General features: G+C 40.1%; 1 protein-coding gene across 1 annotated transcript in view; it reads left to right on the top strand.

Moving 5' to 3' along the window:
- The window catches only part of LOC128363236 (diacylglycerol kinase theta), a 48233-nt gene that overhangs the window by 25356 nt on the left and 10377 nt on the right, over positions 1–12500 (top strand). Inside the window, exons 6-14 of the mRNA XM_053324189.1 lie at positions 2725–2878; positions 5668–5739; positions 5883–5980; positions 7578–7792; positions 7888–7978; positions 9558–9612; positions 9759–9820; positions 11314–11464; positions 12268–12306. Of these exons, the coding sequence (XP_053180164.1) occupies positions 2725–2878; positions 5668–5739; positions 5883–5980; positions 7578–7792; positions 7888–7978; positions 9558–9612; positions 9759–9820; positions 11314–11464; positions 12268–12306 (937 nt within the window). The remainder of the gene's footprint in view (positions 1–2724; positions 2879–5667; positions 5740–5882; positions 5981–7577; positions 7793–7887; positions 7979–9557; positions 9613–9758; positions 9821–11313; positions 11465–12267; positions 12307–12500) is intronic.

The raw sequence follows: 12500 nt of genomic DNA, 5'->3' as shown, positions 1-12500 counted from the left end.
TATTCATTCATTCCTTCCTTCCTTCCTTTCTCTCCTCATACTTCTTGTTCTTTCTTTCTCTTCTTCCTTCCTTCCTTCCTTCCTTCCCTCCCTCCTTTCCTTCCTCCTTCCTTCCTTGACTCGAGGACATCAGTCATTTAAAGTCTCTGATCAGCTTCTATTGATCTTCATCAGTGTGAGTCATATCCTTCATTCCCCCCTTCCTCCTTTCCTTCCTTCTTTCTTCCTCCCTTCCTCCTTTCCTTCCTTCTTTCTTCCTCCCTTCCTCCTTTCCTTCCTTCTTTCTTCCTCCCTTCCGCCTTTCCTTCCTTCTTTCTTTCTTCCTTCCTTCCTTCCTTCATACCTTCCTTCTCTCCTTCCTTTATTCATTCCTTCCTTCCTTCCTTCCTTCTCTCCTTCCTTTATTCCTTCCTTCCTTCTTTCCTTTCTTCCTTCCTTCCTTCCTTTATTCATTCCTTCTTTCCTTCCTTCCTTCATACCTTCCTTCTCTCCTTCCTTTATTCCTTCTTTCCTTCTTTCCTTCATACCTTCCTTCCTTCATACCTTCATACCTTCCTTCTCTCCTTCCTTTATTCATTCCTTTATTCATTCCTTCCTTCCTTCCTTCCTTCCTTTCTCTCCTCATACTTCTTGTTCTTTCTTTCTCTTCTTACTTCCTCCCTCCTTTCCTTCCTTCTTTCTTCCTCCCTTCCTCCTTTCCTTCCTTCTTTCTTTCTTCCTTCTTTCCTTTCTTCCTTCCTTCATACCTTCATACCTTCCTTCTCTCCTTCCTTTATTCCTTCCTTTATTCATTCCTTCCTTCCTTACTTCCTTCTTTCATTCCTTCCTTCCTTCCTTCATACCTTCATACCTTCCTTCTCTCCTTCCTTTATTCATTCCTTTATTAATTCCTTCCTTCCTTCCTTTCTCTCCTCATACTTCTTGTTCATTCTTTCTCTTCTTCCTTCCTTCCTTCCCTTCTTCCTTCCTCCCTCCCTCCCTCCTTTCCTTCCTTCATTCCTCCCTCCCTCCTCCCTCCCTCCTTTCTTTCCTCCTTTCTTCCTTGACTCGAGGACATCAGTCATTTAAAGTCTCTGATCAGCTTCTGTAGATCTTCATCAGTGTGAGTTATTATAGTAACCATGGTAACCAGGGTAACTATAGCAGTGTGAGTTATTATAGTAACCATAGTAACCAGGGTAACTATAGCAGTGTGAGTTATTATAGTAACCATGGTAACCAGGGTAACTATAGCAGTGTGAGTTATTATATCAGTGATGATATCTGATACATTTACAGTCTGTTTAGCATCAGATTCCCTCTTAGTGTTTCCTTTCCTTCCTTCCTTCCTTCCTTCCTCCCTCCATTCCTCCTCTTAGTGTTTCCTTTCCTCCCTCCATTCCTCCTCTTAGTGTTTCCTTTCCTTCCTTCCTTCCTCCCTCCATTCCTCCTCTTAGTGTTTCCTGTTTCTCTGTGGTGGAAGTATAGTAACAAAAAGACTTAACTACTAAAAACAGTGTAACGTTGAAACATAGAAGATGAAGATTTGACTCATTCAGACTCTGAAGCTTCATATTAGCTTCAGATTAAACTTTAAATACATTAGTAGCAGTCGATCGTGTGATAATTTGCCGCTTTATATCCGATAAATAAAACTTAAATAAAGTGATATTAGTATCATACATACATGTTTCCACAGGAGGAGGACTGTGGAGAAGCGAAGGGTTAAATCAGTTTCTCTGTTCTGTAATTTGTCCACCAGAGAGCAGAAAGTTTACTGTTCAACTCTCAGATATCAACCTGAAAACATGTGTGTGTGTGTGTGTGTGTGTGTGTGTGTGTGTGTGTGTGTGTGTTTCTGTTTCTGTGTGTCTGTGTGTGTGTATGTCTGTCTGTCTGTCTGTCTGTGTGTGTGTGTGTGTGTCTCTCTGTCTGTCTGTGTGTGTGTGTGTGTGTCTCTCTCTGTCTGTCTGTGTGTGTGTGTGTGTGTCTCTGTCTGTCTGTGTGTCTGTGTGTGTGTCTCTGTCTGTCTGTGTGTGTGTGTGTGTGTGCATGTGTGTGTGTGTGTCTCTGTCTGTCTGTCTGTCTGTGTGTGTGTGTGTGTGTGTGTGTGTGTGTGTGTGTGTGTGTGTGTGTGTGTGTGTGTCTCTGTCTGTCTGTGTGTCTGTGTGTGTGTCTCTGTCTGTCTGTGTGTGTGTGTGTGTGTGTGTCTCTGTCTGTCTGTGTGTGTGTGTGTGTGTGTGTGTGTGTGTGTCTCTCTGTCTGTCTGTGTGTCTGTGTGTGTGTCTCTGTCTGTCTGTGTGTGTCTGTCTGCGTGCATGTGTGTGTGTGTGTCTCTGTCTGTCTGTCTGTCTGTGTGTGTGTGTGTGTGTGTGTGTGTGTGTGTGTGTGTGTGTGTCTCTGTCTGTCTGTGTGTGTGTGTGTGTGTCTCTGTCTGTCTGTGTGTCTGTGTGTGTGTCTCTGTCTGTCTGTGTGTGTGTGTGTGTGTGTCTCTGTCTGTCTGTGTGTGTCTGTCTGCGTGCATGTGTGTGTGTGTGTCTCTGTCTGTCTGTCTGTCTGTGTGTGTGTGTGTGTGTGTGTGTGTGTGTGTGTCTCTGTCTGTCTGTGTGTGTGTGTGTGTGTCTCTGTCTGTCTGTCTGTCTGTGTGTGTCTCTCTGTCTGTCTGTGTGTGTGTGTGTCTCTGTCTGTCTGTGTGTGTCTGTCTGCGTGCATGTGTGTGTGTGTGTGTGTGTGTCCTCTCTGCAGAGCCACATGTCGTGTTACCACAGCGCTCCACCAGAGTGCACTATGGGACGTCTGCGCTGCATGCTGCTGCATCCGGCTTGCCTTCGCCTCGACTCCAGAAACTTCAGCAAGATGCACCTCTACCGCATCACCGAGAGCTGCAGCCAAGACCTGGGTACACACACACACACACACACACACACACACACACACACACACACACCTAAACCACATCCTCTGCTGCCGTGTGAAGCACAAACAGTCGTCTCATTTCCTGACAGCTTCTCTCTGATCTGAGTGTGAAACTGAAGAATTATGTTTGTTTTTCACCAAATCATCATCTTGATAACAGCGACGGTGTGTTTGTGTCTCTGCTGCATGATGTGTGATATCTGCACACTCCAAACACTCACATCTAACGTCAGAGAAGAAATATCACAGTGTAGAAATAATCTGTTACAGGGTTAGTTCAGTTTATTAGGATCCTCATTAGATATTACTCCTAACTCGAACTCTGGGCTCCTCACAGATCATCTACAACAATAAAAGTCTCATACAAGAAAAACACACAATGAAGATAAAAGCAACAAAATTTAAATTAAATACAAAATTATATTAATATAAAATATACTAAAGTAATAACATATGCACCAAGGAGGAGTTAGATAAATACTATCATTCAATTATTCATCATGTTTCTAAGATGCTTTTAAAGTGAAAGTCCTGCATGAAACATCCTGCATGAATTAAAAGTACATAAGTGTGAATTTAGTTGTAAGTATTAAAAGTAACAGTACTCATATTATCTGAGAGGCCTGTGTGTGTGTGTGTGTGTGTGTGTGCAACAAGTTCACACACACACACACACACACACACATAAATAACTCAGACATAGATTTATATTTAAACTGTGCAACCATCTCTGCAAACGTGTCAGTTCAACCTTTTAAAAAGCTCAAATAAAATAAGAGAATCCATCTTTAGATTCTTCTGAAAAACCAAGTTCACTTCAGAGGTTCAGATAAAGATATAAGTGATTATGAGTGATGTAGTATGCAGTACTACAGTAAAAGTACTGCAGTATTATAGTGATGTAGTATGCAGTACTACAGTAAAAGTACTGCAGTATTATAGTGATGTAGTATGCAGTATTACAGTAAAAGTACTGCAGTATTATAGTGATGTAGTATGCAGTATTACAGTAAAAGTACTGCAGTATTATAGTAAAAGTACTGCAGTATTATAGTGATGTAGTATGCAGTATTACAGTAAAAGTACTGCAGTATTACAGTAAAAGTACTGCAGTATTATAGTGATGTAGTATGCAGTACTACAGTAAAAGTACTGCAGTATTATAGTGATGTAGTATGCAGTACTACAGTAAAAGTACTGCAGTATTATAGTGATGTAGTATGCAGTATTACAGTAAAAGTACTGCAGTATTATAGTGATGTAGTATGCAGTATTACAGTAAAAGTACTGCAGTATTATAGTAAAAGTACTGCAGTATTATAGTGATGTAGTATGCAGTATTACAGTAAAAGTACTGCAGTATTACAGTAAAAGTACTGCAGTATTATAGTGATGTAGTATGCAGTATTACAGTAAAAGTACTGCAGTATTATAGTGATGTAGTATGCAGTATTACAGTAAAAGTACTGCAGTATTATAGTGATGTAGTATGCAGTATTACAGTAAAAGTACTGCAGTATTATAGTGATGTAGTATGCAGTATTACAGTAAAAGTACTGCAGTATTATAGTGATGTAGTGTGCAGTATTACAGTAAAAGTACTGCAGTATTATAGTGATGTAGTATGCAGTATTACAGTAAAAGTACTGCAGTATTATAGTGATGTAGTATGCAGTATTACAGTAAAAGTACTGCAGTATTATAGTGATGTAGTATGCAGTATTACAGTAAAAGTACTGCAGTATTATAGTGATGTAGTATGCAGTATTACAGTAAAAGTACTGCAGTATTATAGTGATGTAGTATGCAGTATTACAGTAAAAGTACTGCAGTATTATAGTGATGTAGTATGCAGTATTACAGTAAAAGTACTGCAGTATTATAGTGGTGTAGTATGCAGTATTACAGTAAAAGTACTGCAGTATTATAGTGATGTAGTATGCAGTATTACAGTAAAAGTACTGCAGTATTATAGTGATGTAGTATGCAGTATTACAGTAAAAGTACTGCAGTATTATAGTGATGTAGTATGCAGTATTACAGTGGTTCCCAACCTAGGGGTGGGGCCCCTCCAAAGGGTCAGCAGATAAATGTGAGGGCTGCTGAGATGATTAATGGGAAAGAGTTCTGATACACAAATGTGTTTTCAGTTTTTGGGTTGGATTTAAAGGACCAGTTCACCTCAATCACAGAGTTTTCATAGTTTTTTAATATTTAGTTAAAATCTTGACTTTGCTGTTTTGTTTTTCACACTTCAAGAACTTCATTTAACTTTCGTTTCATTTGAGGACAGACTGAACTCTTATTTGCAGAGACCTCAAAACCACAACAGTCACACCTGTCTAGAAAACTAATGAGTCGTCGGTGTGACTGAGAGCATGTGGGAAGATATGTTTGTGTCATTTTGGTGAATTTGACCTTTAAGTAGACTTCAAAAAATGGAAAAACAAAACATTTGCACAAGAAAACAAAGTGCACAAGAAACTACTGTACTACTACTGGTACTACCACAACTACTACTACTACTATCGATACTACTACTACTATTAATACTACTATCAGTACTAATAAGTCCCACTGAGGATATCATGAGTTTCTCAGTAGACCTGTGCAAGAAAGCAGCATGAGAAGATTAATGACAAGAACTTAAATATCTGGTTTTATTGAGTCACGGTGTATCTGAAGCTTCACACCTCTGACTCACTCCTCACCAGGACGTCATGGAGCTGTAAATATCTCTGACTGATTGTTTCCCTCCATGTTTTTCATCAGATAACTCATCAGACGACTTCGATCAGAGTGCTGTTGTGTGTAAAGACGGTCAGCCGGCTGCTCCGGACTCCGGTCAGTTCACACACACGGTCACAGAAAAACACATCTGCTGAAATCAGGTGAAACAAAGATGGAGTCTGAATCCTGTGTGTGTCTGTGTGTGTGTCTGTGTGTGTGTGTGTGTGTGTGTGTGTGTGTGTGTGTGTGGCTCACAGGTAAGCAGCTGAAGGTGTTTGACGGCGATGATGCAGCCAAGCGTGGACACTTCCGACTGATCTCGATCTCAAGAGCCACCAGGAATGAGGAAGTGGTGGTGAGATCTGTTTTAACACGTTTTACACACCGATGCTATTTATGATACTACTACTACTATTAATACTACTACTACTGGTACTATTAATACTGCTACTACTACTGGTACTATTAATACTGCTACTACTACTGGTACAACTAGTAACCCTTAGGAGCTTAACAGTCAGGAGTGGAAAATGAGATGTGAAAATTATTCATTTTATTTACTTATAAATAAATAAACTATTATACTAATACTACTAATAATAATTATACTTCTACTACTGGTATTGTTGGTACTAATAATACTACTATTAATACTATTGCTACTGTCCAGCAGGAGTCTAACAGTGCAGTACTCATGTTGTCCTGCAGGAGTCTAACAGTGCAGTACTCATGTTGTCCTGTAGGGGTCTAACAGTGCAGTACTCATGTTGTCCTGTAGGGGTCTAACAGTGCAGTACTCATGTTGTCCTGTAGGAGTCTAACAGTGCAGTACTCATGTTGTCCTGTAGGAGTCTAACAGTGCAGTACTCATGTTGTCCTGTAGGAGTCTAACAGTGCAGTACTCATGTTGTCCTGCAGGAGTCTAACAGTGCAGTACTCATGTTGTCCTGTAGGAGTCTAACAGTGCAGTACTCATGTTGTCCTGTAGGGGTCTAACAGTGCAGTACTCATGTTGTCCTGTAGGAGTCTAACAGTGCAGTACTCATGTTGTCCTGTAGGAGTCTAACAGTGCAGTACTCATGTTGTCCTGCAGGAGTCTAACAGTGCAGTACTCATGTTGTCCTGTAGGAGTCTAACAGTGCAGTACTCATGTTGTCCTGTAGGAGTCTAACAGTGCAGTACTCATGTTGTCCTGCAGGAGTCTAACAGTGCAGTACTCATGTTGTCCTGTAGGAGTCTAACAGTGCAGTACTCATGTTGTCCTGTAGGAGTCTAACAGTGCAGTACTCATGTTGTCCTCTAGGAGTCTAACAGTGCAGTACTCATGTTGTCCTCTAGGAGTCTAACAGTGCAGTACTCATGTTGTCCTCTAGGAGTCTAACCGTGCAGTACTCATGTTGTCCTGTAGGGGTCTAACAGTGCAGTACTCATGTTGTCCTGTAGGGGTCTAACAGTGCAGTACTCATGTTGTCCTGCAGTACTCATGTTGTCCTGTAGGGGTCTAACAGTGCCGTACTCATGTTGTCCTGTAGGGGTCTAACAGTGCAGTACTCATGTTGTCCTGTAGGGGTCTAACAGTGCAGTACTCATGTTGTCCTGTAGGAGTCTAACAGTGCAGTACTCATGTTGTCCTGTAGGAGTCTAACAGTGCAGTACTCATGTTGTCCTGTAGGAGTCTAACAGTGCAGTACTCATGTTGTCCTGTAGGGGTCTAACAGTGCAGTACTCATGTTGTCCTGTAGGAGTCTAACAGTGCAGTACTCATGTTGTCCTGTAGGGGTCTAACAGTGCAGTACTCATGTTGTCCTGTAGGAGTCTAACAGTGCAGTACTCATGTTGTCCTGTAGGGGTCTAACAGTGCAGTACTCATGTTGTCCTGTAGGGGTCTAACAGTGCAGTACTCATGTTGTCCTGTAGGAGTCTAACAGTGCAGTACTCATGTTGTCCTGTAGGAGGCGGCGCTGAGAGCTTTCTACCTCCCTGATGAACCTCAGCACTACGAGCTGCACGAGATCGGCGGTCTGCAGCGTCTCCATAGCGACGACATCATGAACCGTAACGGTAGTCCGGACAACAGGAGCTCGGTGAAGGATGGCGGTGACGCCTGGCTGCTGAGGGCCAAACTACGAGACTCTGAGGTCATCAAGGTGTACTCCAGCTGGCCCAGGTCAGGAGGACGGGGATCTCTTACTCTGCTCCGATGTTCTGGGTTTCCTGGGTTTAATGTTCTTTTTCTTTTTAACGTGTTTTTATGTGTTTCAGGCCGGGTGCAGCTTTCGTCCCCATCTCCGTCTCTAAGAACAGCACGGCAGAGTCGGTCCTCACTGAGGTCCTCAGTCAGCTGGACAGACAGGTAGAGACCACGACCTCCTGCAGATGTTACATTTAGCTCTGAACACATTTTGAGATCTGCTGAAATATTAATGAGAAGGTTTATCAGTTTGTCCAGAATAAGAACGGAGTCTCTGCTCTCTGAAGTCTCTGTTTGAGGAACTGATCTACTAACAAGTATTAGTGTTTAGATAAAACTGCAGGATTCAGGTGTGAAGACGTCGATGAAATGTTCTCTGTTACTGCACATGCTCAGTAGCAGAACTACTCTCACACACAAACACTCTGTCATTTAGTATTAGGGCCACTGAAAACAAAAAAATAGAATTCTGAGAAGAAAAAAAAAATCCAAAAACTTAAAAAAAAAGTCAGAAATCTAACTTTTTTCCAAAACCTAAAAAATAATTTTTTTAGGATTTTTCTTTTTTTTTAATGAAGCCAAAAATCCTTAAAAAAACTTTTTTTTATCCTCCCTAAAAAAATATTTTTTAGGGAGATATTTTTTGGATGAACAAATTATTATTTTCTTTTTTTAATGATGGAAAAAAAACCTCCCTACAAAAACTCTTTTTTAATTCAAATGAATAAATGATTTTTTTTTTTTTTAAATGAAGAAAAAAAATCCTCCCTAAAAAAACATATATTTGAAATGATTGATTCTTTAAGAGAGTTTTTTCATTTCTGAAAAAAAGTCAAAATTCTGAATTTTTTCCAAAACCTAAAAAAAAAATTTCTTAATCCTCCCTAAAAGTTTTTATTTTTATTTTATGTAGGATTCTTTTTGGGGTTTTTTGTTTTCTTTAAAAAAGAATTTTTTTTTGTTAGTATTTTTGTGGAACAAAATCATGATTTTTTTCTCAGGATTAAACTCAGAATTATGAGATTAAAGTCAGAACTCACTTTCCCACAGTGGCCCTAATCCTCTTCCGTAGTTATTAGTCTGTTTCTGTTTCTAAAGAAAGTAACACGACTGAACTTGTTCATCGATGAGGTTCAGACGACATTTCTTTGGCTTGCTTTCATTTAACTGAACACCTGAATCCTGCACGTCATCAGAGCTCCAGACTCTTACTTCAAGTAAATAAAAGTCCAGGCGCTGATACACACACACACACACACACACACACACATATACACACACACACACACACACACACATACACACACACACACACACACACACACACACACACACACACACACACACACACACATACACACACACACACACACACACACACATACACACACACACACACACACACACACACACACACACACACACACACACACATACACACACACACACACACATACACACACACACACACACACATTACTTGCTAGTAGATCAGTTCATTGTTGGTTTGGATCCAAACATGAAGACAAATCAGCAGAATGATCCTTTAATGTGACGACAGAGATTTTCCCCTCCATGTTTTTACTTTAAATTAACATCTAGAAACTTAATTATATACTTTTTAATCTACTTATAATTTCAACTCCATTACACTTGCATTGAACTCTATGTTTTATAAACTAGTGTATTAATGAGATGTTTTAACTTGAAAGTCTGAGTGAACACATGTTTGTTGTTTCAGGATGAAGACTCGACCAACTTCTACCTGCTGGAGGTTTTCATGAGCAGCAAACAAGGTGAGTTTAAAGAGCCAGGAGGAAGCAGCAGTCAGAGTTCAGCTGGTATAACAGTAGTGACCTTTGACCTCTGTGTCCTCAGTGCAGAGACAGACGCTGCTCTATGTGATAGTAACAGTAGTGACCTTTGACCTCTGTGTCCTCAGTGCAGAGACAGACGCTGACTCCTCAGGAGAAGATCCTGGACAAACTGCAGGAGATCAGGAAGGTAATACAACCAGACATCACATTCATTATTACTAACTTTACTTTAATCATCTAAAGCATATGTACAGAGTTTGTTCAGTTTTAAGGTTTTATTTCTTCATATTTGTAGTTTTTAAAGCCAAAAAAGCAGAAATCTGAACTGAAGCCAATATCAGAACCTTTTTATTCCTTTTTAACTTCCTGCACAGTTAAAACTCATTAAACATGAACACAGAACTGGAGGTTTAAGATTAAATGCTGCAGGTTTTAATAGACATATACACATATATCATGGGTGAGCGGTCATAATAAGCTATAAATGCAGTGCATGCCCTTCAATAAAAATAATTGTAAATATTAATCTGGCAGTGTGTTCAATTATACAATACCTTAGTTCTACTGGTTTGGTCTTAAATCCTAATCTGTCCCGTTTTGCTTGTGAAAAGCTGGAAAGTTGACAGCTTGTTTGGCGCATGCACACTGTGACACTGAGTAGTACAGTTACTGCTAGAGGCTGTTTACTATCGATGAAGCAGCTTATCTGCCAACACGCATGCACAAAACTGACTTGTTTGAATTGTTCAGCGGGAAACTGTCAGTGGTTCATTTCATCGTGTAGCCTGGGTCAAAATGAGTGAAAATATTAATTATATTCAGTCTTTGCATTCAGTGCCGTTTTCGCAGAGAACTTTTGAGATATAGTAATTAAAAAACATATTATATTTTTTATTAATAAATAAATACCCCCCTTACGGGCGTGCATGGTAATGACACTTCAGCATGACCACAGTAAAAAGTCATCGCTCACCACTGATATACCCCAGATAGCATGTGAATGTGGGCCACTTGAGGCAATGATCCGGCACTGTAGGCATTCTTCTGGCCCGGACAAAACAGACGTGAACCTAAACTGGCCCATGTAGTAAATGCTACATTTGGGCCAAATATCACAAAACGAATATGGCCCATCTTTGGCCGAAATATGGCAAGTATGGCAATGACTAATCCGGATGCGAGCCTAAAGAGGCCCACATATAAGGAAACATACTTGGCCCACCTTTGTTGAAACATATTTGGGCCAGTCTTGGCTGAACTGGTTTATTTGGTGTGTTTTTGGTTGACATCTGGCATTGTGATGGCTTGGTTATGGCCCACTTTTGGCAAACATGAGCGGACCGCCCAAGTGCCATCATTCCATGCTGTATGTGGGCCGGATGAACATGTCAGGTGTGGGCCAGATATGGGCCAAAAGAGTTTTGCTATCTGGGACATATATATATTTTAAAATAGAGAAAACTCAGACAAAAGTTCACCTCTACTGTCACAACATATTCTTTCTTATTGATGCTGTAAATATTCAATCAGATTTTTCTCCTGTTTCTCATCTCATTTCTAATTTGAGTTAAAGCTTTCTACTCTTTTACTGACTGTAGAAACTCACATATAAATAAACAATAATCTGTTAAACAGTAGAAGAACCTGATCAGTAACCGTGGTGTTCTTCCTGTCTCTCAGGTGTCTCTGCGGCAGATGAACCAGACTCGGTTCTACGTGGTGGAGAACCGGAACCGGCCGGTCCAGGTCGGCCTGCTCATCGTAGGATTTCCCCCCCTGCTCAACAAAGAGGAGTATACTCAGCTGATCCAGGAACAGCTGACCATCAAGAGTGAGTCTGCTACTACATCACTATAATACTGCAGTACTTTTACTGTAATACTGCAGTACTTTTACTGTAATACTGCAGTACTTTTACTGTAATACTGCAGTACTTTTACTGTAATACTGCATACTACATCACTACAATACTGCAGTACTTTTACTGTAATACTGCATACTACATCACTATAATACTGCAGTACTTTTACTGTAATACTGCATACTACATCACTATAATACTGCAGTACTTTTACTGTAATACTGCATACTACATCACTATAATACTGCAGTACTTTTACTGTAATACTGCATACTACATTACTATAATACTGCAGTACTTTTACTGTAATACTGCATACTACATCACTCATAATACTGCAGTACTTTTACTGTAATACTGCATACTACATCACTATAATACTGCAGTACTTTTACTGTAATACTGCATACTACATCACTATAATACTGCAGTACTTTTACTGTAATACTGCATACTACATCACTATAATACTGCAGTACTTTTACTGTAATACTGCATACTACATCACTATAATACTGCAGTACTTTTACTGTAATACTGCATACTACATCACTATAATACTGCAGTACTTTTACTGTAATACTGCATACTACATCACTATAATACTGCAGTACTAATGTAGTATTTATAAACTGTATTTAGTGAGTTTTTGTTTCCGTGCTGATTAAATAAAGATGAGGAACATTTCTCCTCTGTGTGTTTCTTCTTATTGAGGTCAGTTCACAGCAGTATAACCCCTCCTCCCCCCCCCCTCCCCCCCTCTCTCTCTGCAGGTCACCTGGTCACCATCAGCCACATCTATGCCAGTCAAGGTGAGACGGTTGTCATGGAAACGACCCTGTAAAGACGTGGGCACTGCTGAGATGAATATCAGCTACTCCAGACTGAAATATTCCAACAATGATGAATCCTTCTGACTTTAAACACAATCACTGTGATCTGTGTGTGTGTGTGTGTGTGTGTGTGTCTCTGTGTGTGTCTGTGTCTGTGTGTCTGTGTGTCTGTG

The sequence above is a fragment of the Scomber japonicus genome, chromosome 8 (genome assembly GCF_027409825.1).
Source record: "Scomber japonicus isolate fScoJap1 chromosome 8, fScoJap1.pri, whole genome shotgun sequence".
Taxonomy (NCBI): Eukaryota; Metazoa; Chordata; class Actinopteri; order Scombriformes; family Scombridae; genus Scomber; species Scomber japonicus.
This window is presented reverse-complemented; position numbering and strand designations above follow the sequence as displayed.